General features: G+C 41.7%; 2 protein-coding genes across 5 annotated transcripts; both read right to left on the bottom strand.

Annotated features, from left to right (window-relative positions):
• Positions 1–7,921: 7,921 nt before the first annotated feature.
• RNASE4 (ribonuclease A family member 4) lies at positions 7,922–25,487 on the bottom strand. Of its 3 annotated transcripts, none has more exons than XM_045450212.1 (2): positions 25,381–25,487; positions 7,922–9,174 (listed from the first exon to the last, which is right to left on the bottom strand). In XM_045450212.1, the coding sequence occupies exon 2, from the start codon at positions 9,155–9,157 to the stop codon at positions 8,720–8,722; it is 438 nt and encodes a 145-aa protein (XP_045306168.1). In that variant the 5' UTR covers positions 9,158–9,174; positions 25,381–25,487; the 3' UTR covers positions 7,922–8,719. The 3 variants fall into 3 exon arrangements, with proteins under 3 accessions (XP_045306168.1, XP_045306167.1, XP_045306169.1); XM_045450211.1 differs by lacking the exon at positions 25,381–25,487 and adding an exon at positions 19,001–19,113; XM_045450213.1 differs by lacking the exon at positions 25,381–25,487 and adding an exon at positions 19,020–19,036.
• ANG (angiogenin) lies at positions 14,373–19,113 on the bottom strand. 2 transcript variants are annotated; one of them, XM_045450209.1, is made up of 2 exons: positions 19,001–19,113; positions 14,373–15,000 (listed from the first exon to the last, which is right to left on the bottom strand). In XM_045450209.1, the coding sequence occupies exon 2, from the start codon at positions 14,980–14,982 to the stop codon at positions 14,542–14,544; it is 441 nt and encodes a 146-aa protein (XP_045306165.1). In that variant the 5' UTR covers positions 14,983–15,000; positions 19,001–19,113; the 3' UTR covers positions 14,373–14,541. The 2 variants fall into 2 exon arrangements, with proteins under 2 accessions (XP_045306165.1, XP_045306166.1); XM_045450210.1 differs by having other exon boundaries at positions 19,020–19,041.
• Positions 25,488–25,531: the final 44 nt, after the last annotated feature.

Raw genomic sequence — 25,531 nt, 5'->3', positions numbered from 1 at the left:
CTTTGAGGGCTACTCCCAGCTAAGCCACCTTGGTTGAGTTTCTCACTGGGCCACCTTATCATCAAATTGTCATGAACAGTAGCAAAGCATGCCACTCCAAATTATACCTCTTTGGCATAAGGATTATTTAAGCTGGTTATTTTTAAGAAGCCACCAGCCCAGGAGAAGCTCTGAAACCCGGGAGTGGAAGTTACCCTTTTGTAAGGGACGTTTAGGAAATCTCCATTTGTGAGAGTATCTCACTCTTAGTACCAGGAAGAGAAGGCTGACTCTAAATCACAAGAAACTCTTACCAATGGAGAAGGCACAGACTTAAATATACACAACAAACCTTAACTTTGTTTGCTGCGCTTTTCCTCATAACCTCCCTTAACTGGCCTCCCCACTCCCACTGCAATATCTTTCTTTTGTCCTTTTTTTTTTTTTTTTTAACATTTATTCATTTTGAAAGACAGAGAGAGAGTGAGAGAGGGAGCACTAGAGGTGCAGAAAGAGAGGGAGACACAGAATCCAAAGCAGTCTCTGAGCTGTCAGCACAGAGCCTGACACAGGGCTCAAACTCACAGACTGCAAGATCATGACCTGAGCTGAAGTCAGACGCTTAACCGACTGAGCCACCCAGCATCCATTTCTTTTGTCTTTAGCTGAAGATGGTATTTAAGGTGGTGGCTTGAGTCATTTTGGGAAGTGTTACTCAGTTTTTCTGACTATCCACAATATATACAAGAGATACACATGTTGTTGAATTTCTGTATGTTTTTCTTTTGTTAATCTGTTTTTATTACAGAGGTAATAAAAGAACCTAGACAGTGTCAACCAAAAATTGTAAGGAGGCAATGATTAAGCAAAAGCATTTATTTGAGATCCAGAATTGTAATTTGGGGTGCTCTGATCACACAACCCAAATAGTGTCCCACAAGAGAGCAAAAGTCAGGGATTTTAGAGACAAAGGGGGAATGCTGTTATACATTGTTTACAAAGAATTTTGATTGGTGTTGTTGACAGAAAACTAATATTGGCTAAACATAATTGGTTGCTAAAGCTATCACTATGCAAAGGTCCAATTGATACTGTAGCAAGTTGCAGGTGTTCTGCAGAGTCTTTAGAGTATTTATGAGTTGACCCAGTTCAAAAGTTCATGACTCCACCAAATGAGGACATACATAAAGGCCACCTCCTTAATGGTCTCCCTGCTCCATTTTACCCACTCCCTTGACCTAAGTGACTATTTATTTTTGTTTTCAAGTAAACTCTACCCCCAATATGAGGCTCAAACTCATGACCCTAATATCAAGAGTCACAATATGTACCAACTGAGCCAGCTAGTCACCCCATAAGTGACTTTATTTTATTTCACTGTTCACAGAGAGTAAAGGGAAATTTTTTGTTGTTGTTGTTTTATAGTCATCACGTTCAGTTCATACCCAGAGTTTATCTTCAAAGCATATTAGTAGCAATGCCATCCTGGTATATAGTGTCCTGATCTTCTCTTTGAATGGGAGCTATGTCATTAGGATTAGGTAGAGAAGTATTGGCACTTATAGAAACATATTTGGATTTACAGAAACTCTGGTGCACCTCAAAGCCCAGCTCATGTCAAGTTTTCCTTGAATAATTGGTAATCGTGTGCTGAGAGACTGAATGGGAGTTGTCTCAGGGCGTACTGCAAATCCAACTACTCTCTAGTATTTTTGGGTGAAGAGGGAGAGTAAAAAGGCAGGGATTTTGGGCACCTGGGTTTGGAGGATTTGAAAGATGACTCTGAGAAGAATTAAGGTGGCCATCATGTGGCCACATATCAACAGCCCTTTCTAACAAGTTCCTGTGATCTGCTGAATCAGGTAGTGACTTAATGAACACAGAGAGGGGCAGTGGGGAGAAACTATGAGGACTATTGTGTGAAGGTGCAAGCTCAGAAAGAGATCCATGGGTTTCCAATACCGTATTTTTTACAGTACATTCTAGGACATGAGTGAGTAATTCTGAGAATTACAGGAAGCAATGCATGGAAAAGTAGCTTTTTTTAATTATTTTTTTTAAAGTTTTTTTTTTAATGTTTATTTATTTTTCAGACAGAGAGAAACAGAGCATAAACGGGGGGAGGGTCAGAGAGAGGGAGACACAGAATCTGAGACAGGCTCCAGGCTCTGAGCAGTCAGCACAGAGCCTGACGTGGGGCTCAAACTCGTGACCACAAGATCATGACCTGAGCCGAAGCCGGACGCCTAACCAACTGAGCCACCCAGGTGCCCCAAAAGTAGCTTTTTAAAAAAAAATTTTTTTAATGTTTATTTATTTTTGAGACAGAGAGAGACAGAGTGCAAGTGGGGGAGGGGCAGAGAGAGAGGGAGACACAGAATCTGAAACAGGCTCCAGGCTCTGAGCTGTCAGCACAGAGCCTGACGCGGGGCTCAAACCCACAAACTGTGAGATCATGACCTGAGCTGAAGTCAGACGCTTAACAGACTGAGCCACCCAGGCGCCCCCAAAAGTAGCTTTTTTTAAACAATAAAGTGTTATGTTGATATCAGTCGTTGAGAATATTGGTTGATAATATCAGGTTGTTGTACCCCAGTCATTTCTAGTTTTAACTACTTAATCCAGTGTTTCTGAAATAAGTGTGATATTCTACTTTTGATGTGGAAGAAAAATTGTGAACCAAAGCATACATCCACACATTCAACTATGGGCTAAGCCATAAATTCTACGGCTTCTCTGAAATAAAGCCAGTTGGGAAACAACCTGAACTGAACTGTAGGAACATATCCCTTTATATCTGCAGAAATCAACTACCAAAGCAGCCCAGGAAAGTGAGTTAACCATTGTTTCTGAGAGCTGTTCATTTGGTCTGCTTCCTAGAGTTCTACCAGCTTTTGTAATAGAAGCTGCTTGGGTTGTGGCTTCTGATTTGAGTGCCTAAAGAGATATTATCCTTGAATACAAATTTAAAACCATTTGTTAATTATATTCTTTCTTTGAACATTTTCCCTGACTTTAGCTCCTTTCTATTAATTCCTTGATATATCCTTTTGTTGACCATTATTCAGTTTTTCAGTGTTTTGGTATAGCTGTTTCCCAAAAACATAGTGATGAATTTTCTCATGCAGATGATCATTATGTCTCAGGGTGTCTTAACCTGGAATCCAGGGGCTTCCAAGAACCACAGGAATGGAATTTATAGGATCCATGAACTGGTATGGGGTGTCAACCTTAAAAAACAAAACTACCAGTTATTCTACCAGCAAAAATGGGCTTATTCAGGAATAGCAGAGAATTATAATCAAGGATAAGCAAGCTACAGCAAAACCATAGGCCAGTCCCCTGAACAAAGGAGAGGAACACTTGTTTCTAGAGGAAAGGAAGAAGTTTCGAAGCCTGTTATAAACAAACAGTCCATTGGCGTAAAGTAGGAATTGGAGGTGTAGTGGCTTTTCATTGCCTGGGTTGTGACAGTCTTAATTGGCTGGGCAGTTCCCTAGTAGGGAGGGAAAGCCTATCTTCCTGCTGGGATTGTAAAGTATTAAGATTTGGAAAGTAGTCTTTCCGTAGGATCTGTAATTGGCGTGAGTGGCAGGGTATGAGAGCGCCCCCTGCTGGCCTCCCCACGCCATTCGGAACCAGGTTTCCTTTTGATTTTCACAGGGGGGAAAATTACCATCTTTATTTTCACTAACCTGCAACTGAAATTTAACAATTCTTTCACTTTTGGGGGCGCTTGGCTGGCTCAGTCGATACAGCACGTGACCCTTGATCTTGGGGTTTGAGTTCGAGTCTGATGTTGGGTGTAGAGATTACTGTAAAAAAATAAAATTAAAAAACAAAAACAAAAACAAAAAACAAAAAAAACAATTATTCACTTTTGAATTAAAAACAGTGGAAATCTTTGATATCAGTTTATAGTTATTGCAAATATCTCAAAATATTTTGCACTGATCATACACAAAACTATAGTAGTGATTAGACCCCCATTTAGATATTATTACTTTATGCACTAATAAACACATGTATTACTATATCACAAACTTTAAATATTTGATTTAATTTCATTTAAAATCCAATGTATTTTATTTTGTGCATTTAAAAATATTCTCTTGTTCTTAATTATTGTTATTATTCTCAATTATTCATTGGCTTCACCAGAATGCCAAAGGGGTGTATGATACAATTGAGCTTAACACCTCTCCCCTTGGGGATGGCAGAGTAATGCAACAGAAGAAATGGGATTCCTAAGTAACTTATACCACTTACCTGGGAATTCTTAAATGAGAGACAAATAAAATGCTTTGTTCTAGCCTTTCCATAATTAACCCCATCTTGATTGTCTGGACAGTTGTGATAAATGTTATCTTTTATTATTCATAATGTTCTAATTAAAATCTTCCATAACTATTTATGCAGAGAGAAATGGTATGTAAGAAAAAAAAAAGACAATTCATTATTTTTATTGGGCTTTGGATGAATTTCTGAAGTCTCAGTAAAAACACATTCAGGCAGAAATACACTTGTGCCTTAATACTTCTCTTATAATTTCTCTTGCTAATTTGCTTTATGCCAGTTTATTTGTTACAACAGTCAAAGAACCTAGAAAGGAAGAAGGGAAAATTTTGCTACCTCTACACTTGAAAACAGTAGGTAATACAGGGTCTGATACATTATTGAAGGATTGAAGGTCAGTAGAACATAAGCAGAGGGCATACAGACAAGAGTCGATGGTAAATTCCACAAGTGAGTTATGTGCCCAGCATGGGTTGTTTCTTTTATTCATTTATTAAGGTTGCCTTTTTTAAAGTAATCTCTACACCCAACATGGGTCTCAAGCTTATGACCCCCAGATCAAAAGTTGTATGCTCTTCCAACTGAGCCAATCAGGCACCTCAGGTTGTTTCTTTCACTTACTGACTCTCGCGACTACTTGGATTGAGCCAAGGACAGAATTCTTTTCTCATCCTTCCTCTTCACTCTAAATATACATTTCCAAACACATCTTTGGGAGGAAAATAGGTAGATTAACAGGAAAAAAAGAAAACAGGTTTAATTGTACACATGCAGAAGCATTGTGATGAAGAGGTTCACTGACCAGCTAGAGATAGAAGTTTATAAACCAACTTAGTTAGGGGAAAGAGAGTGGGGAAAGACTTCCAAGGGAAAAACAAATGGGCTTTTAGGGAAGACAAATGAAGGGTTCTGATAAACCTCATTTACACAGTTCCCTTCCCTTCCCTTTCTTTCTTTCTTTCTTTCTTTCTTTCTTTCTTTCTTTCTTTCTTTCTTTCTTTCTTTCTTTTGGCATTTTATTTATTTTTGAGAGAGAGCCATGCATGAGCTGAGAAGGGACAGAAAGAGAGAGGGGAACAGAGGATCTGAAGCGGACTCTGTGCTGACAGCAGCGAGCCTGATGTGGGGCTTGAACTCAAGAACTGTGAGATCTTGACCTGAGCTAAAGTGGGATGCTCGACTGACTGAGCCACCCAGGCAACTCTACACAGTTTTTTTGAAACACCTCCTGTGTGGAGACTGCTTTGGAGGGAAGTTAGTGGTGGCCATTTTTTTAGGAGGCTCTGCTTTAGTCAAATGATGGAAATTCAGTTAAGATTTCTTTCTGCTGATGCTTCTTTTGTTTTTTTCCCCTGTCTTGGCTACTGTGAACAATGCTGCAATGAACATAAAGGTGTGGGTATCTCTTTGAGATCTTGATTTCAATTCCTTTGTATAAACACCCAGAAATGAGATTTCTGGATCAAAGGATAGTTCTATTTTTAATTTTTGAGCAGTCTTCATGCTTTTTTCCATAGTGGCTGCACCAGTTTACATTCCCACCAGTAGTTAGCAGGGTTCTCTTTTCTGTATATCCTCACTCTTTTGTCTTGGACTCAGCTCTTGTATCGTGATGTCATCAGCTAGGGATCCCTGGAGGCATGTACGTTGCCTGCATGATTTGTGTTGAGCCCCCACAGACATTTCCCCAACCAGAGCCAGTCTTGTGGCTGGACTGGCCCTTGTGGCTTTTATTATGATGGCAGGATACATCTCAGCAATAACCATTGTGAACTTCGAAAAAACAAAGCTTATTAATCATATATTCTGGAAGGTACATGGCACACTCAAAGTCATCCAGTGAGCTCTTGTGTAGAGAAGGAGTGTGCAGACTCTGCCTTTGTTGGAGTCATGGGTGGTATGCCTATGATTTTGAGAGTTTAGTTTTTATTGGTGAATTTAAAATATAAGAGGGGGAATTAAAGCTTGGGAAAGGAAAAGCAGGGTCACACAAATGGTCAGTTATCTAGGTCATCCAGGGCTAAAAGGGGAAGTTCATGGGTGGGACAGCATAGCTCCTTATTTAGCTGTAAAGCTAGCAGTATGTTTATTTGAGATGGATGTCTTTGGAATGGATGCCTTGGCAATCAAAAGCTTACCGTCAGGCACCTCTGTTACAATTTAAAAAGCTAATTGTCTGGCACTTTTCACTCACCTATTGTTATTTTTATTTTTTATGATGGCCATCCTATAACAGGTGTGAGGTGATATGTCAATGCAGTCTTGATTTGCACTTCCCTGATGGTTAGTGATGTTGAATGGATAAGGAAAGTGTGTGATAAAGAAAATGTGGTATTAATATACAATGGAATGTTATTCAGCCTTAAAAAGGAAGGAAATCCTGTGATTTTTGACAACATGGATGGACGTGGTGGACATTATATTGAGTGAAATAACCTAGACACAGAAAGACAAATACTGTATGATCTCACTTATATGTGGAATCTAAAATAGTCAAACTCATAGAAGCAGAGTACAGTGGTGGTTACTAGGGGCTTGGGAGGGTAGGGGAAATGGGGAGATGTTCATCATGAATAAATAAGTTCTGGAGATCTGATGTATAGCATACCGACTGTAGATATGTTAAAACAAGATAACGGGCCCTAAATGGAGTTGCTTATGCTAAGCCCCACATCATCAAATTGAGACTTAAACTAGTTTTGGCTCTCCCAGAAACCAGAAACTGTTTGATACACTAGTTAAATAATCTGTCTAATAGATTCCTACCACTCCCTTAAAGTTACCTTGCAATATAGGACCTGCTTTTTTGCCTAGTGTAACATCCTTGTTCCCGCTTCCTCCTGCCTATAAAAGTCTTTAATTTTGTATAGCTCCTTGGAGCTCCTTTCTATCTGTTAGACTGGATGCTGCCTGATCCATGAATCATTGAGTAAAGCCAATAAGATCTTCAAAATGTACTCCGTTAAGGGGCACCTGGCTGATTCAGTCTGAGGAGTGTACAACTCTTGATCTTGGGGTTGTGGGTTTGAGCTCCATGTTGGGCGTAGAGATTACTAAAAATAAATACATAAGCTAAAAAAATTTTACTCAGTTAATTTTTTTGTTTAACAGGTGGCGAAATAGTACTATATACTTGAAATTTGCTAACGGGATAAATCCTAAGTGCTCTTACCACACACACAAAACAGTGAGGTGACAGACTTGATAATTAGCCTAATTGTAGTGATTATGTCACAATGTATATGTATACCAAATCCATTTATAAAGTGATTTCTTTCTGTATCTGTTGTAACTCAAATGATTTCAGTTTATCCTTACAAACACACACACACACACACACACACACACACACACACACACACACTTCCTTTCTTTAGCCCTAGCATCTTTATACATCTCCCCAGTTTGTTTAAAACAGTCAGAGGGAGAAGGAAAGGATTTAAGAATTGAGAGGGGTCTCTTCCTCTGAGTAAATGAGACAAAGGTTTCTGTGTCATGGTCATGGATCTGATAGGCATTAGTCTTTGACCAGAGTTTATGAGGATATTAAGGTGTGTGCATACTTATAAACTTAAGAATGCAAAGAATTATTCCCTACCCAGAAGGGAAAAAATAATCCCCCCAAAAGAACGACAGCACAGCCTTCTCAGATACCTGCAGTTTATGTCCTTTATTACAAGGAAAACATGAAAAACATTTCAGTCAGGAAGAGTGAATAAGTCATAAATGATCTAGTACATTTTTAATATTCTGACTTATTAAGAGTGATTCAAAAGTCGCGGAGAGAGAGAAAGAAAATTCCTCGCATCATTTCCTGATCTTATTAGAGCCCAGCATAACAAGGGAGCCAAATCACACAGATAGAGTTCTCATTTGCCAGCATACATTTCCAAATTTGTAATGCTTCTCCCAACAGCTGACTCTGGGAAACAACAAAAAGCAGTTACTTTCAAAATGCTCCTTGTGATGAAGTGGAGAAAGCCCTGGATTGGTAGTCAGTTCAACTGGATTTCTGTCTCAGTTATTCCACTAACTTCATGGTCTTCAGCAAATCTCTTAACTTTGGGCTCCTACATACAACAGGCAGCATTACAGGAGTGCTGTGCTATTAAAATGAGATAATTTAGATGAAAGCACTTTGAAATGCTTGAAGTGCTATATAAATACAGATAATGACTAAATTCCAGAGGATAGGATCTGATGAGAGAGCTCAACTGACCAGTATGATAAAAGAAAGCAAAAAAGTTTACTATAGAAAAGCCCAGCCTCATTTTATGTCTCCATTTCTCTTTGATACAATGTGCTTAACAGAATGGGTTATAAAGAGAAAAAGAATAAGAAGTAGGGGAGACAGAGCCTGGGGCAGCTCAAATGCATTACTCATTGCAGTTTACGCATTAAGTTGAAGGCCAAGGGCTGGGTTGTCACCCCTGCAGGATGGTGTCTATCTGTCAAAGTGTACAGGCATCTCGGGGTTACCCTCACAGGCAATGACCACACGCCTGGTGCTTGCCAAGGCCCTATATCTGCAGTTGGGGGTCCTGGAACTTCCTGTCTCCCTGCAGTCTGTGACCTTCACTACACCCTCATGGCAGTTCATCTTGCCATTCTTGCACTGGATATTAGTGGTGCTGCAGATACTACGAATGTTCCAGATGTCTTCATGGATGAAAGTGTTGACATGCTTGCACTGACGCACGGTCATCTTCCGTCTTTGCATCATCAAGTTGCAGTAGGCATCGTTGCCACCCGTCCCCTCAGGGTCCACATGTTGCCGCAGGAATCGTTGGTACATGCGATCCTGGCCATAGGAGGGCTGCACCAGCCCCAGCATGGTCAGCAGCAAGAGCAGAAGCAATGCCTGAATCCTCTGGAGAGCCATCACGACCTTGGAGATGCCTAGAGAGAAGCCCAAGGGGAAGGAGAAAGGAAGGTAAGGTTTGGGCACCGGAGAGAGGTGAAGAGAATGGCAAACTGTCATTTCCTCAGCTCTAGTCTCCTCTTTCCTCCTTATCTGTACCTTATCAGCTCCTCACTCTTCTCTGCTCACGACTTTTCTAGTCTTGCTTTTGCTAGAGCAAAGAGTATGTAAACATGGCTTTTTCTGGAAGCAAGAGTCGTTCTCTTTTATGGAGAAAAGTTGCTGCACTGAGCACAATAACTCAGGATGGACACTGACCGCGTGGCTGTCCATTGTATCTGGCCTGTATGGTTAGAGCGTGAACAGGAAGAAAAGGCAGAGCTAAGTGAAACTGGAGTTGACTATTTCTTGAGGTAATTCTCCAGTCATGTGATCTTTGGAGTGTTGAGTCCTCTGGAGACTCTGATTCCCAAAAATTTGGATAGACTCAGAATATGTCTTTTTTCTCTTCTCTTCTCTTCTTTTCTCTTCTCTTCTTTTCTTTCTTTCTTTCTTTTTTTTTTTTTTTTTTTTTTTTTTTTTTTTTTGAGAGAGCAGGGGAGGGGCAGACAGAGAAGGAGAGAGAGAGACAATTCCAAGTAGACTCTGCATGGGCATTGCAGAGCTTGATGGGGGCATGAACTCACGAACTGTGAGATCATGACCTGAGCCAAAATCAAGAGTCAGACACTTAGCACTTAACTGACTGAGCCACCCAGGTGCCACTAGACACAAGATATGTCAAAGAAAGCTGATGAACTGATTTTAATTCCTTATATCTGGAATTGAAGAAGTACAGAAAAGAGGTCGGGGCAGTATTAGGTATTAGTATTAGTATTAATATTTAATTTTCCTCTTAACTGGCTATTCTCCTATGATATTAAAATCAGGGCCTTTTGGAAATCCTGTTAATATTACATAAAGAAACCCTACAAAAGCAGAGTATCAAGTCTCAGTGCACTAAAGGTAGTAAATATTGGCTGAATAAACTAATAAACGAAATGCATGAGCTTGTGAACAAATGAAGTGAAATGGATATAGAGCGCGAAGGTGTTTTCCAGGCTTGTGGAATTAACCAATAAGCTAAGAAACATTAAAAAAAATAAATCCTGGGGGGCCTGGGGGGCTCAGTCAGTTAAGCATCCCACTTCGGCTCAGGTCATGATCTCACTGTTCGTGGGTTCAAGTCCCACATCGGGCTTTGGGCTGACAGCTCAGATTCAGAGCCTGCTTCAGATTATGTCTCCCTCTCTCTCTGCTCCTCCCCCACTCACACTCTGTCTCTCTCTCACAAGAATAAATAAAACATTTAAAACAAAGTTAAAAAAAATAAATCTAGGGTCACCTGGGTGGCTCAGTCGGTTAAGCATCCAACTTCAGCTCAGGTCATGATCTCACGGTTCATGGGTTCAAGCCCCCTACTTCAGATCCTCTGTGCCCCCTCTCTCTGCCCCTCCCTTGCTCATGCTCTCTCTTTCTCTCTCACTCTTTCAAAAATAAATAAACATTTAAAAATAAATAAAGAAATATAAGTAGCACAATCTCCACAAAAAAGGATGTGGATTGTGGGGTTTTCTTTTTCTGTTTCCATGTACAACCCAAAAAACTAGGCCCTGCTGATATACTCCATTGTCCTGCATGTATCCTTGATGCTCTGCCTGTCTTGTCAATAGCTGTTGGTAATTCTCTGTATTCTCTGGCTGCAGGATCTTTGTGCTGGCACCTCTTGATGGTGGGAAATAAACATTTATTTTACAGAGTCAACAAACAAACACCTCTGGAGCAACAACAAAGAAAGCATTGTGATATAGTTTCAGAACATTGCTGCTAGGGACTAATTAAAGAAAGGAATCCAAGGCCTATCTGGCTCTAAAATCTGTACTCTTTCTGCCATCTTCTAATTGCCTCTCCCACCCTACGTCCCAAATATCCAAGGTACTATAGATGTTTGTGCTCAGAGTTGGTTCTCTCTAGCAACAGAATGTAATCAGGGGTGGAATAGGGTGGGAGTGGAGGTGGAAGTCACTTACCACACTAACTCACTAGCTAGATGCTGCCTTCTGGCTGTCAGTCTGGGACTGACATGAACTCAAACTGTGAACTACTTGACTCTTATGATGAGGCAGGGTTGACTCAGTAGAGGGGAAAAAAAAATCTCCAATTCAACAGGGAGTGAGCATCCCAATAGCAAAGGCAATTTTTTTGAGGAAGACTGGCCCATTTCTACATGTGCAGTCCAAGGGCTGGCCTCAGCTGACCCCCTGGGTTGACATATATGGGCACTACTAGCCTTTGTTTGCAAAGGTGCTGCTTCCTGATGCCGGATCACGTGTGTAAGTGACTGAAATGGCTGATGAGGGACCTGCGATCTGTTCCACCTAAAGCCTACACTTTGGTTAGTGGTAATGACAGGATGAAACATAACCATCATTCCTTTACATGCCACCTTCTATGTTCACAGCCACCTTTTGCCTGTGCACAGAAAGTTGTAAAGCTCTATGTCATATTGCTGTGCCTGCAGCTGATATGAGAGATGGAGTCAAGAAAAGAGGGAAGTGAAGGAGTCATGGGAAGAAGGATGGATGGGAGAAATAATGCTCAATTTACTCCTCACCCCAGCACCCATGGATACAACTTCTGAAGGCACACTTAGCACTTGGGTAATGGCTTCATCACAATGACGTACTTTGGGTTGTTTTTCCCAGATCTGATCTTGCACCTCTCATCTTGCACAGTTCTGTCTACTTTCTCTCATCCTTCTTTGTGACCAAGATCATGGTTCAGCAGAATAACTGACTACAGAGAAAACTTGAACTATTCATACAAGAACAAACCCATGGCTTCAGCCACAATAACGAACTGATTTAACAAGACATGGGAAAATATTTGCGAACCGAAGTCCAATGTAGACGTCAATGGGTACATCTCAGGGTGCTAGGTACTACAGAAAATCAAATGATGCCTGAATCATCCCAACACATAGTTTTTGGTCAGAGTTTGTCCCAAAGTCTTTCTCCACTGCACCAGATTGACTCTCAATAAGAACTAATTTCTATATGGTGATCCCCAAAACCTAGCTTTGCCACATTAACTGTGTGACCTTGGGGAAATTACTTAATCTTTCAGCCTATTTTCTCGTAAGTAAAATGAGCATAATGGTAATACCCACCTCTTAGAGATGTTATGAAGAATTAATGATAAAATCAATGTCAAGTGCTTATCACAACGCCCAGCCCATGATAGTGTTTAGTAAATGTTGGCAATGATCTTTTCATAATTTCCATTCCTCTTGTTTTCCTTTGCTTCCTTCAATCTGATAAAAATAATGAATAACTGCACCAAACTGCATACATTTTGGGTCCCTTCCCCCTTATTTTGTAGAGTACCTATATTCCCAAGAAATTACAAGGCCCCTTTTAAGCTGAAATATCTCACCTACTAGCATTTCTGCTGTGTCTCTAGAGAAATTTGTCCTGCCCAAATTGCACTGAAGTTTCTTCCTTGAATGTGACCATTCCTCAAAGGACTTGACATTTTTGAAGTTTTTCTTCTCTTTCCCTTGCAAAGTCAATAAAGTACAGCTGACCAGTACTGCAACTCCTCAAATGATTCACTCCAGATGAAATGACTTGCCTGTGACTTGACATTTCATTCTAAACAGCTTTTGATGGTGAGAGAACAAGAGACCCAGAGCAAAAAGTGCTAGGATTGGCCACCAAGCTGCTACTAGCTCCAAAAGCAGGACAGGAAGCACCCCACAGCCCGTTGCTATGTCATCTCCGGGGAAACAGTCATTTGACCCAACACTAGAGCAGAGTTTGCAATGGTAATGCTCTAAGCAGATGTTTGGAGAAGACATGAGTTTTCTCAAATATGGTGTGATCAATATAATAATGGTCTGTGCCTTTAACCTTCTATATCAAGAGAAGGGCAATGATCTGTATGGAAGTCACTTTGCCTCATATCAAGGACATTGTACTGGTTGGAGACCCTGAGAAAGCATCCAAATATTCTACCACAAATTGGAATTTTTTACTCTTTAAGGAGTTTTTGAGATTTTATGATAAGGCACATTTTCTAATAAGAGAGGTTCGGAAAATTCTTCTCTCTAATGACAGTGTTTTTAATTTTGAAATAGATAACTCAAGGCGGACAGATTCATGTGCTGAGTATACACCTGTAACCTACTTCTCCATCACTTCCTCCCCAAATCTGAATATTTTCAGGGAGGCTGGGCTCTCCCAGATGGCACCTAGACACTGATCTATAACCCGAGTATTGAGAACCAGGGTTTTTGGCCCATTTAAGAGCAATGTGGGCAGCAGGGGAGGCCACTACTGGGGATACTGTGACCACGACAGTTATACATTCACAAGATGGCAAACTGTAATTTATAACTGTAATTTATCAACTGCTTTCTAAATAAAATATTGAGGCACCTGTTGATAGGAATTAGGTTAACAGGAAGTTAATCACTTAACCTGTGGACTGATAAGTATATTTTACAAAGAGAATGTTGTTAACTTAGGTTTCTGTTTAACTTGAAAACCAAATCTAGTTGAAGAAGAATAAAAAATAAGCTTGGAATCTTTCTATGTCTTCCCAAAGATCTCACAGTTGCCAGACATTAATTAATAAAGTAAGAGATTAGGGAGAAAAGACTGTAATAATGAATGAATGAATGAATGAATGAATAATAAAGTAATCACTTTTTAGTCTTTATATAAAATAGCCATGAGAATATCCGGGGAGTATTCCATTCAAGGCAACATAAAAAAATTAGCTCCTGCTTAAGATAAGAGGTGTCTACTCTGCATAGATTTTGGTATTGATGCAGGGTTACATGTATGGGTGTGGGAAAGAGAGAAAGTGTGATTAATCTGTTGGTATTTAGTCCTCAACTTTTCTCAAGGTTTAACATTTGTAAAAGTAATATTGGGCTTATTATTTGCCCCTTCTGAAAATTCTGCTTAGTTGCCACAAGCCCTGGAATTCTCCTAGTTCTTTCTGTAAGATGAATTTAACCACCTTCTTTTTACACAAAGGTAAAGTCCACCTCCCTACTGACTAATGAGGAACTGACTGATAAGGAAAAGGGCATTTCTATTGTATCCAATCCTCTCAGGGAGCAGCTGAGTAGAGAAAATGGGGTTTTAATAGATTTATAGGCCAATAATCAGTGAGAAGACTTTGATTCTTACTGATTTCAGAGTCATTTTTTATTTCTTAAGCATGTTATAAAAAGGAAAGCAAGAGATCCAGGCAGGTCATTCTCCGGGCCCCCGGCAATGAATGTTGCCACCACTGTTCTGGGCTGTGGAGGGAAATGCAAGGAAAGGGGAGCAGAGCCAGCTGTGGCCTGCTGGTTATGGACGGAAAAAGGACTCATCAAAGTGGACAGGCAGGCCATTTTCACAGGCAACAGCAATGTGTCTGAAGCCTGGTGTAGCTCTGTACCGGCAGGGAGGCCGGGGAGACCCTCCTACGTGCCTGCAGGTGGTGATCTGGAAAGGAGACTTGCTTAGTCTTAAAGCTTCTCCGTAAGGGTTTCCATTCTTATTTCCACAGATGGACTTGATGCTGCCCTTGTTGCCATGAATAAAGGTGTTGGTGTCTTTGCAGGGTGTGGTCAGGCCTCGTCTCTCCATCATGCTTTCACAGTATCTGTCATTCCGGCCCTTTGGTTTGGCGTCATAGTGCTGGGTCAGGAAGTGTTTGTACCTGGAGTCATCCTGAGCCAGGGTTGGCGGGGTCAGACCCAGACCCAGCATGAAGACCAACAACAGGGGGCCCTGGCCCATCACCATCTCTTCCAACAGGGGCTCCTGCCAAGGGCAAAAGGAGGTGTGGTCGGGGCACAGAATGGCATTGCCAGATTAGGCTAAAAGGACAGGGACTTTCCTCTCTGACAGAGCTTCTAGAATCAGGTATCCTCAGTCACCTAATTACATCTTTTCTTTTCCCTTCCTCATTAATCTCAAACGTTTCATCAGTCCATTCCTTTGCAAAGTCGAATTAAAAGTTTCCTGAACACAACTCCCTGCCCCAACCATTCTTTCCTATCCCTTAGGATTGCTATTTACCTTTCTATCAATCACAGCATTACAAAATCCAACCACATTCTTTACTTCACTGATTAACATATTAACAACCTTTATGTAAGTCCCTACTGGGTACCAGACACTGTGCTAGGTCCTGGAACACAAAGACCATCAAGATACACCAAATGCCTCCCTGAAAGAGGATGGTGCATCCAGGGAGAAGGGACGGAGCTCCAATTTCCTGAGATGAGACAGTAAAATAGGAGGCGAGAGCTATGAAGAAGGGGTACTTAGAGGGAACCCTGAGCCCAGGGAAGGGTCGATCAGAGGACTATTGAAGACAGGATGCCAGATACTCAAGTCAGTTAGTAAGCCGGCCGTGAGGAGAGCAGTTGAGAGCAGTTTTACCCTCAGGAGAAAGGAGGCAGACCTAGTGCCCCAAGAAGTAGGTGTTTCATGGCCAAAGGTGGAATTATGAGGTGCTATTTAGAACGAACAGGGAGGAACATGGAACAACCCATGTAATGCTTGGAATTGGGTCCGGGTCAACTCTTAGAGAGGACTGGAAGAAGAAGAATAAAAGCTCGGTTGTTAACAAAATAGAGAAGAAATTTTTTATGGACTTTTAAGATTGTATTTCTTATGAAATTTGTAGATTTGAGAATTGAAAGATATTTGGTGTTTGCAGCAAGTAGTTTCTGACTATACCTTTAGTTCTTTGGAGAGAACCTTAAAGAGTATTCAGTGCCTTTTAAAACCACCATAGTCCTTGAAAACAATATTACATTATATGTTTACTATCTAGAATTTAAATAAAAATTTGAGGAAAAATATCATCTTGATTCTACATAAGTCAGAAAAAAAAACAACCATAGTCCTACACATTATATCAAATACATGTGAATGCCCCATATCCAACAATAAAAAAAAAATGACTTTTCACTGAATATCTGAAACTGATTTTTATAATTTTGTTTCTCAAATTGTCTGTGAGCAATTAATTTAATTTATGAACAGCTAGGTTTTTTTGGCAATCATCACACATACTGAGAAATTCTCATAATGGGAGAAAATTTTGACCTTTGAATTATTCTTGAATGTAATATAATTCTTTTGAATACTAAATTTAATAATGGTATATTATCATAGATATTAAATTAATTATTGATTTTTATGTTGTGCTTTTTTGTGTGTAAGTCAATAAACATTATTTTCATATAAAATTATTTTGGTAGACCTTACAGAGGCAATAGGTCCTAGCAGTAAGCCTGTTGCTAAACAGCCCTGGGAGTATGATCCAGGGTTTTGCTGGTTACATGGAAGGCATGTGACAGAGTAAGCAAAGTGAGCTCTCATTCTCATCAACATTTGGCATTGATCCACCTTGTCTGTTTCATAATAACTATAAACAAATTTGGTACACTGCTGAAAAATACCAGATTAGGCACTGAGGAATCTTTTGACCATTCTACAATACTGAAATAACCAGCGGCTGAAAAGGTTTCCATTAAGCACACAGAGTATCATTTGTAATAGAATCAAGTGAAATTGTGTTCTTGGAAGTTTAGCAAGAAAGTGGCACATCATTGCAGGGAGGAGAGCCACTCCTAAAAGAATAACAAGTATTCCTACATGGTTGCTGCTCCAATACAGTATCTACCAAGTTCTTTACACTTAACATTGCACTTTTCATTCTCCTGGCTGTGTTTTCTTTTTCTAGTTTTTTTTGGAAGACCTCATCAAAGTTTTACTGACTTGTAATCAACTAAGTTTCCTGTTCAGCAATGCCTTCTAACATCAAAGGTATTGTAGAATAACAGGATGTCAAGACAGAAGGGACGTTAGAGACCACACAGTCAAGACCTCTCTGCCAGAGAGGGAGAAATCCCAGAGTTAAAAAGAAAAAAAAAAAAAAAAAAAAAAAAAAAAAATCAGGAAGTAGAACCAGAGCTGGTAGTACCCAAAAGAGTCGTTAGGTGGCAGTGGTGGATAGGAATGTTGCCAAGGGTTTCCACGCTGGGGAGGAGACCATGGGTGCTTGTAGGAAGTGCCAGTGTTAACAGGCTGTGGGGATATCACTGCTCACAGAAGGGAGTATGAGCTGGCAGGTCTGCCAAGAGTGTCTGTCCAAACGCTCTATGCTTTAGATATTAAGATCAAGGACACTTTACTAGATATAAGTGTTAAAGCAAAAGTCACGAAGCTGATCTGTCCACAAGGATATAATAAAATAAAGGTTATCTCTTGTCAGGTTTCATGGGTGCCATTTCCAAGCCATTATCTATGTGATCTTGGGCCAACAATGACCTGTTTACTTGTCAGTGTTTCCTACTGGTGTGTAATCGATAGGAGGGCAGAGCCGATATTAGTCACCTTGAATCACTCTGCCTCATGGTAGACCCTCAATAATTATGTTTTTAATGGCTGACTTCATTTTCCTCTCCAGGCCTACTGTATTCATCTGTAAAACTTTTAGGGTTGCTAACTCTAAATGCCTCTTTCTCCATGGTTCTCGTGAAGCATAAAAGCCTTTTCTAGTTCCACCAGGATGGAATTGCAGAGACAAGTTTGTGTCTAAGTGTAGTTGGTGGCACAAGGCACCACCTGGAAGAAACAGATGATAGGTTGACTGAGACGCATCATCTCTTAAGGCTTGGTGTGTAAGCCAAGCCTACAGCCCACCTCTAGTTAAGACATTGGACTGACATGACACAGGAACTTCACATCTTAAAAAACCGCTTGCTTGTTGGAGCTTGAAGGCCCTCATGTCCTAGCCTTAGAGGTTAAGGAATATTTTTGTTTCTGATTTGCAGCATTTGTACATTCATTCTGTAACAACTTAGCTGAGGTTTGCCCAGGTTTACTGCAATCTTAACTCCCTCAGCCACCCAGAAACCAATCCTAGCAAGTATACACTAGGGCCACCAGTAACAACATCTGCTCTCCCACTCATAACTTCCTCACTTATATACTCAATACTAAACTTCCCCTAAAGAGAGGTCAAATGGAATTGGGAGAAAACAAGTAAGAGATTATTTGTGGTGGGGAAGCAAATCTGCCCAGGCCAAGGGTACAGAGACCTGGTGGTCAAATTCATTCACATTTGTCCTTCCACACCCAAGCACATAACCATCACATTTTTCTTACTGGAATTTGTCCCACAATTTGTTTTCTAGATTAACTTTACCTTCTACCTCAAACAATCCTTTAATCGTCACAAAAACTAATATTCTCTCTCCTCACAGGCAATGCTTTGTATTCAAGAGATCTATCAAACTTTATTCACTAGGGAGTTAACTAGACACTTTATGATCAGTGACTATGGTTACAGCTTCCATAAATATGGTCTCACACTTTTATTTGTCCTAGGGCAATATTCTCCAAAGTGGAAGCAGGACACCTAATGCATATTCCTCCCTTGTCCCCTTTCCTTCCTTCTTCTGTTCAACCTGCAGTGTACCTTTTCTTTTTTTTTTTTTTTTTTTCTTTTGCCATGTGTTGTTCTATTGTGCTTTCAAAGAGACCCAAAACTTTCTTAAGGAAAGAATTAGCAGGAAAGATTACAATAAAACAAAGGTTCCCAGTATCACTAATTTCCTTTTATTTCTACATTTAGGCTATCCCAGAAGAAATCTGTTTGCATTTTACATTTTAGAATCTGACTTATTTCCTTCTTAATTCGTGAACTTGGACGAAGAGTTTTTAAAAGGGAAAAAATGGTTTCACTGAAGTGGATGGATGTCTAGAAATAGTATACATATAAACAAACAGAAAAATAGATTACCCAGGAGGAAGAATCTTACAAAAGTCTGGAAGTTTCCCTCCAACTGAAGATGGGTTCCAGCTGTTTGTTCCTGGAGATGAGTTCCAGCTGTGTGAACCTAGAGGCCCCTTTTGGTTCTGATTATATAGTGATCAGATAAACGGGGTGGGAAGACTAGATCTAAAGATCTCTGATCCTGGCAGAGACATGAAAACCAAGGACACTGCTCTTGGACAAACAAGGAGAGTCATTCACCTTTTCCCTGGGCATGACTAGGTCAAATATTAACCCACCTGAATGGATTAGAAATTTGTTCTGGAAGGCCAAGTTTGATAAACATGGCCTTTTGTCCCATAGCTGCCTATTTCTGATGTCTGTGGTTCTGACTCTTGCCCATGACAGGACATGCAGTAATCTGGATCCAGAAGATGTTGTTTCTGATCCTATGGGCCATCTCCAAGAACTGCCCTGGAGAAAGCCTGCAGAGTAAGACGATGCTGTTTCACTGTCCTTTGTTCTTACCCACATAATTTTGTTTCATGAAAAATGCTAAGTAGGCTATTTCATCAACTTCACAGAACCAGGAAAGTATTCCCAGAGAAGGTTACGTGACAGCTATTCATACCCTGCCTGTGACCTGAACCTTCCAGCTACTAACCCTCAGAAGTTTCCTGGCTGTATTTCCTGGGCTTCTCCTTCCTTTCATCCTAACCTGTTCACAAGAGATAAATCGCAAGCACTCAATTTTCTGTTCCTTGTAACACAGTTGCGAAATTTATCTCCACCATCAGTGCAACATTGATACTGCATCTACTCACAAAGCAGATTTGGATTTGTTGCTTGAATAGAAACAAGCCAACTGAGCCAAAGGTCACTGGGGTCACTTTATAAAGATCCTATAGTTTCAAATATCAGGTAGCTGCAGGCTGCCAACTGCTTCACAGACCCTCAGCAACCATCTACACTGGTGTGGCATCTCCAACAGGGCTCTTTTTTAAAAAATCCCCAACCCTCTCTTGTCATCCATCCACCTGTTTTCTGCCTGCCTGTCTTTGAGAAGGTGTCAGTAAAGACAGGCTGCCTGCCAATAAAATAACTGTACTTGAAATCATCATAATAATCATAATAATTACAGTCATGGCCTTTCATTTTATGATGCTCTCACATACGTGATCATATTTAACTGTCACCAGGACTGTGTGAGGTAGGTGTTACGTTAAGCCAGGAAGCTCCCAGATCAAACAGCAGGGGAATGGTTTAGGCAGACTTCAAACCCTTCATCTTCGGGAAGCGGATCTACTCATCTTTCCAGACTCAGCATGAGCGGCGCCTTCTCTGAGTCCTGCCAGGTGCTTCACAGTCCCACCCATCCCAGGAGGAGTTGCCCACGTCTTCCTTTGGGGGATTCTCTGTACCCAGGACACACCATGCTGAGGCCAGCATGGAGCAGCGGTCCCAAGCTGACTCTAGACTTCAGGTGGATCCTGGTGTGGGTGAAAAGCTAGTGGATCAGCCCAAGTGAAGCCTATTTGTGTCAGAGTCTGTGACGCTCCAGGGATGGATTCATCCATAGAGAAGGCCATGATAAGAGGTGGGAGAAAGATGCCAAGGCCGTGGACCGGTGTTGGGCAAGGAATATGGTGTGCTTCATTCACATCCCCTCTGACCTGGCCTCCTGGGGCCTACAGGGAGGGCTCTACAATAAAAATCAAGGTTTTTTCTTGAAATCTCTCTAAGATTCAGGAAGCACACAGCAAACCACTGTAAACAAGTTCACTACATGGTTGACTGCAGGTGGTGTAGGGGGTGGGGCAGGAGGCAAAATACCTTCCTGGAGGAGGCTCCTGTTGAGACAGAGTTGAGTCGAGTCTGGACAAGAACTACAGCAACAGGTCAGACCATGTGCTCTATCAAAAAGGAGGAGGACACTGTGTGTTGGCATCTTCAAGCATTCTCAGCAGCATGGGACCCTTTTAGGGCAGGGATAGACCTCCCCCAGGGAGCTGGAGTAAGAAAGAGCCAAATGGCAGCCTCACTATGTTGGCTAAAGGGGCTAGTTTGCAAACATGTTTGCACCCCCTGGGAATTTCAGGAATGCTCAGGGAAGAATGCGAGCTGATCTGGAGTTCTTACAACACGGGTGGGATGGATCTGGCTTTACTTCAGGTTAGGAAACAGGTCGTTAGCCATCACCCTTTGATGATTTCTGTCTCTCCATTAGATGGAATCCTTAGAGAGAAGAATAATGGTTTCATTCATCTCTGCATTCTTAGTATCTAAAAGAGTGACTGACTCCTAGGCCCCAAGCTTTTTTGTTACCTCTCATTGCTTCTAGAAATATACCCTCTGATCTCACTTTGGAAATCCCAACCACAAACTCTCCTGGATTCTCTTAAGACTTACAAACACAATTGGGTTTGGCAACAGCTACTGGACAAGGTGGGCCTGACTCCCACGTAGAGCAGGAAGGCTTCCAAGGTTACCAGGAAGGCTCTGCTTCTGGCTGACTGGTAAATCCTGAAAGCCCATGGATAGACCTTCATTTCTTAGGTACTGGTCCCTGTTCCAATGCCAAAATTCCTAGGAGGATAAACTCCTTAAACAGCTATCTGTGATTCACACATGCTTGGGCATGGGCTTTATGGCCCAGCTGAAGAATGGTTTTAGGCAACTGGAATGGCCTGAGGATTTGAGGAGGAAGAAGAGTGGGCAACACGGAGAGCCTGGAAAAGGACAACCTTCATTGGCTTTTCAGCTGTGTTGAGGCCCAGCCCTGCCTGAGCTTCACTTTTTCCCCCTGTTCTCTTCCCTTTTCCCGGCACCCCCCAGCCAAAGTCTGAGCTAAAAGGAAAAAGTCTGGTGCCAAAGTCTGAGCTAAAAGGAAAAAAGTCTGGGGAAGTGAGAAAAGGGCCGAGCACACAACCGCAAACTGCCTCTCCCTCAGTACCTGGTGCCTCAGGGTTACTGAAGTCTCTGGAAAGGAAGGGACAGGTGTGTCCCTGATCCACACGATTGTTCTGCCAAATACCAAAGTTCAAAGTCTGTTAGGTACCAAGAAAATCAACAAGAAAAGGGGCCCACAGAGTGGGGACTCTACCTGCACCTAACCGGATGCCCTAGTTCTCACTTTCCTTTTGTGGGCAAACCTGATATTTGAGAGTGGTACCTATTTTAAATTAATCATATATCACTATTTAAAGAGACGCTAAAGAGCTGGGTTCTAAAAAGTTGTTAATGGGTTGCCTGCATGGTTCAGCCAGTTAAGCATCTGACTCTTGATATTGGCTCCGCTAAGGGTCAGGATCTCACGGTTCATGGGATCAAGGCCCATGTTGTTGGTCTCTGTGCTGGCAGTGTAGAGCCTGCTTGGGATACTCTCTCTCCATCTCTGCCCCTCCCCTGCCTGCTCTGTCTCTGTCTCTCAAAATAAACACATATTAAAAAAAAATAAAGTTATTAGTCAGTCATTTTGTGGGGAGGACACGGCCAGGCCCATTGCAACACCCCTATGGCCTCAGCAATCCTGGACAGTGAAGCAGTAGCAAACTCCCACAGTCTGTGGAGATCAAGAGGACTTGATTAACAGGATCCTGCTCTGATAAATCACCTAAAACTCGAGCGCGCGCGCGCGCGCGCGCGCACACACACACACACACACACACACACACACACACACAGTCCCATGGCCTGAAGCACCAGGCCAAACACCAACTCACACAAGCAGACCAGCCTCTGATGTTAGCTTTATGCTGTATTGCTGGGAGCAGCCTCAGGCCTCTGCTCACAGCCAGGTCCCTTCTTTGCCTGTGGTATTTCACCTGACAACTTGGGGAGAATTAACACCCTCCCCCACATAGGTGACAATGTAAAAAGCCAGTTAGGTGAATGGCGAATGGTTTGCTTTCGGTCCCATGGTTTTTCCTTTCTTTTCAGCTTGGCACAATGTGATTATGATGAAAAACATAAAAGAAAGGTTTGGCGGGGGGGAAGTTTGACTATTTCATTAAAATGCATTTAATTGTGGGGTGCCTGGGTGGCTCAGTCGGTTGCGTGGCCGACTTTGGCTCAGGTCATGATCTCGCGGTCCGTGAGTTCAAGCCCTGCTTTGGGCTTTGTGCTGACAGCTCAGAACCTGGAGCCTGTTTTGGATGCTGTGTCTCCCTCTCTCTGACCCTCCCCCATTCATTCTCTGTCTCTCTCTATCTCAAAAATAAATAAACGTTAAAAAAGATTTTTTTAAATGCATTTAAGTGCTTACTCATTTGTATTTCTAAATACCTACAACAAGGAATTATATCTATATTTTTTCAGTAATTTTAATAGGTGTGAAGTAATTGTCAATTGAGAAAAACCCACTCATATATTTAAAAAATGTTCTGACAGCTTGAATTTGAAAGTCATTCCCCTCTTCCTGAAATTTTTCTTGGGTCTCTTCTTCACGCCACTAGTTTCCTTGCATGTAGACACAGGAAGCCTGGGGTTCTCCTTCTAAGGACTCAAGTGCTGGTGTCCTTTACCCTTTAGACAGAGTACATATGTTTAATTCTGTCCTTAACACTAATTATAAAATTAGGCGATGGAGAGAAATGACTAATCTCTAAATTTGTTTTAACTCTAACTTTTTTTTAGGTTTATAAGCATGAAACTTATTGACTAACAGAAGTAATGGTTAAAAGAGGATGAAGCTCCAATGAAAAGAAGGATCACATCTCCAGGAATGGGTGGGTGGGGGGGCAGTATGACTGGGGGAAAATAAGCCACACTCTTGCTTACATGCCTGTGTATTTTCAAACAAAGACAAAAATTACACATGTACTGTCAACAAATGTGGGGCTTTGTGCCCATTCTCTCTCCCAGGTATCTCAAGGTGTTCTAAGAATTACTATTAACAGAAATTGCTCTTTGCTCAAATATGGATTACGTGAAAACTCCTACTGAGGGGTTTTCCTGGCCTGATATGGTCCACTTTCTTAGCCATCTACTTTAATTTCTGAATCGCATGGGCAAATGCTTCCAACAATAGCTTGACAAATCTCTTACCTTTGCCTGCTTATAACCCGACATCTGCCCTTTCAACAATAGCCAGAAACATTCTTCTTTTCTTGGAATGGTTTTTCCCCATCTTCTCTGCCAAACTACAGCTCTTCCCCACATTACTAGAGTACCCTCTTTTGTATAAGGGTCATTTACACACTGCCACCCCAAGATGTCCTAGAATAAGAAAGAGGGAGACCTGGAGGACTATCAAGCCCTCATTTTACAGATAAGGAAACTGAGGAACAGAGAAAGATAACATGCATTCTCCAAGGAACATCTGGTGTTCCAGGACCTAGAAGCTTTCCAACACACCGCACAGCTCTCGTATTCCACACTAGCAATTTCTAGAAAATTAAAGCTTATTTTAAAGGTGCCACTGAAAGTTGTTGTTTAAGGGAAACCTATTGACTATTTCCATGAATTTAAAAAATGTTTTACTCCCCCTTTATCTGTAAAAGAGTTGCTTAAAATAAAGTGTATCAAAATTGTCCTTCGGCACTAACTAGTTAGTAACTGTAGTTAAGGAGTTCTTTGAATACCTGAGGCTGCTTCTGGGAAGTTAGTTGGCCAGTGCTATTCAGGTAATTATGTCACTTGCGTTTCTAGTGATTACATTTATGACTTGATTATAAGGTTCTTAGCAACACAGAGGGAGGGTCTTGCCTCATTTGCGATTTCCCTAGTCCCTGGCATGATGCTAAAACTGTTTTTGCTGTCCTTCCTAAATAAAGATGCTCTGTTTTGCCCATGTGTTACCATGTGTTACCATATGACATGCTGTCTCAGAGTAAGAAGGCCAAGGATCCCAACATTCTAGTAAGAAAGCTTGGGTTAGAGGTTGTTTGCAGTGTCTCCAAGAAGTTCAGCCTTGGCTGAGGGTGGGTTAAGGGTGAGGAGACAGATGTGAGTAACCAGAAAATGGAAACATCAGCCCCAAGTGCCAGTTATGCTGGCAAAAAAGAACAAGGCCTGCTTCATCAATCTGGCGATCCGCCTGGGTACCAGGTAAAGAATCCTTAGGTTTGAGCAAGTGCAGGCTCCCCCCTACCCGCCCCCCACTCCCCACCTCCATTCTGTCCGCCAATTCTGTGGTCCCCCTCTGAGCCCACATTCTAGGCAACAGATCGTCATGCTGCCATCTCTGCTCAGCTGCGGGAAGTAAACCTCAGGGCGGGAATGTAGACTCGCTAAGTCGTGTGAGAACAGGACTTTTACCTTCCTTCCCATTCCTCAGCAGCTCCAACCCGATTCCGCAAACGCCTCCCCGAAGAGCCCCACACTGACTCTGCTAAGAAGGGGCTCCTCGGGCCAAAACGCTCTTGGTAAAACTACTGACAAGGAGGAGGAGCGGAATGTGAACCCACCTCGGCCTCGGAGCAAGGCTGCAGAAACGCGCAGGGCGGCGGAAAGAGAGGTTTTTCTCACCGGCTTCTTCCCCTCCCCTTGTTTGATGATAGGGAGCTGGTAGAAAACACAAAGACGTTCTTTTGAATCCTGTTTTGGATCCTGGGTGGG

This window comes from Leopardus geoffroyi, chromosome B3 (assembly GCF_018350155.1).
Source record: "Leopardus geoffroyi isolate Oge1 chromosome B3, O.geoffroyi_Oge1_pat1.0, whole genome shotgun sequence".
In the NCBI taxonomy this organism is placed as follows: Eukaryota; Metazoa; Chordata; class Mammalia; order Carnivora; family Felidae; genus Leopardus; species Leopardus geoffroyi.
The sequence above is the reverse complement of the archived record's forward strand: the minus strand, read 5'-3'. Positions and strand labels throughout refer to the sequence as shown.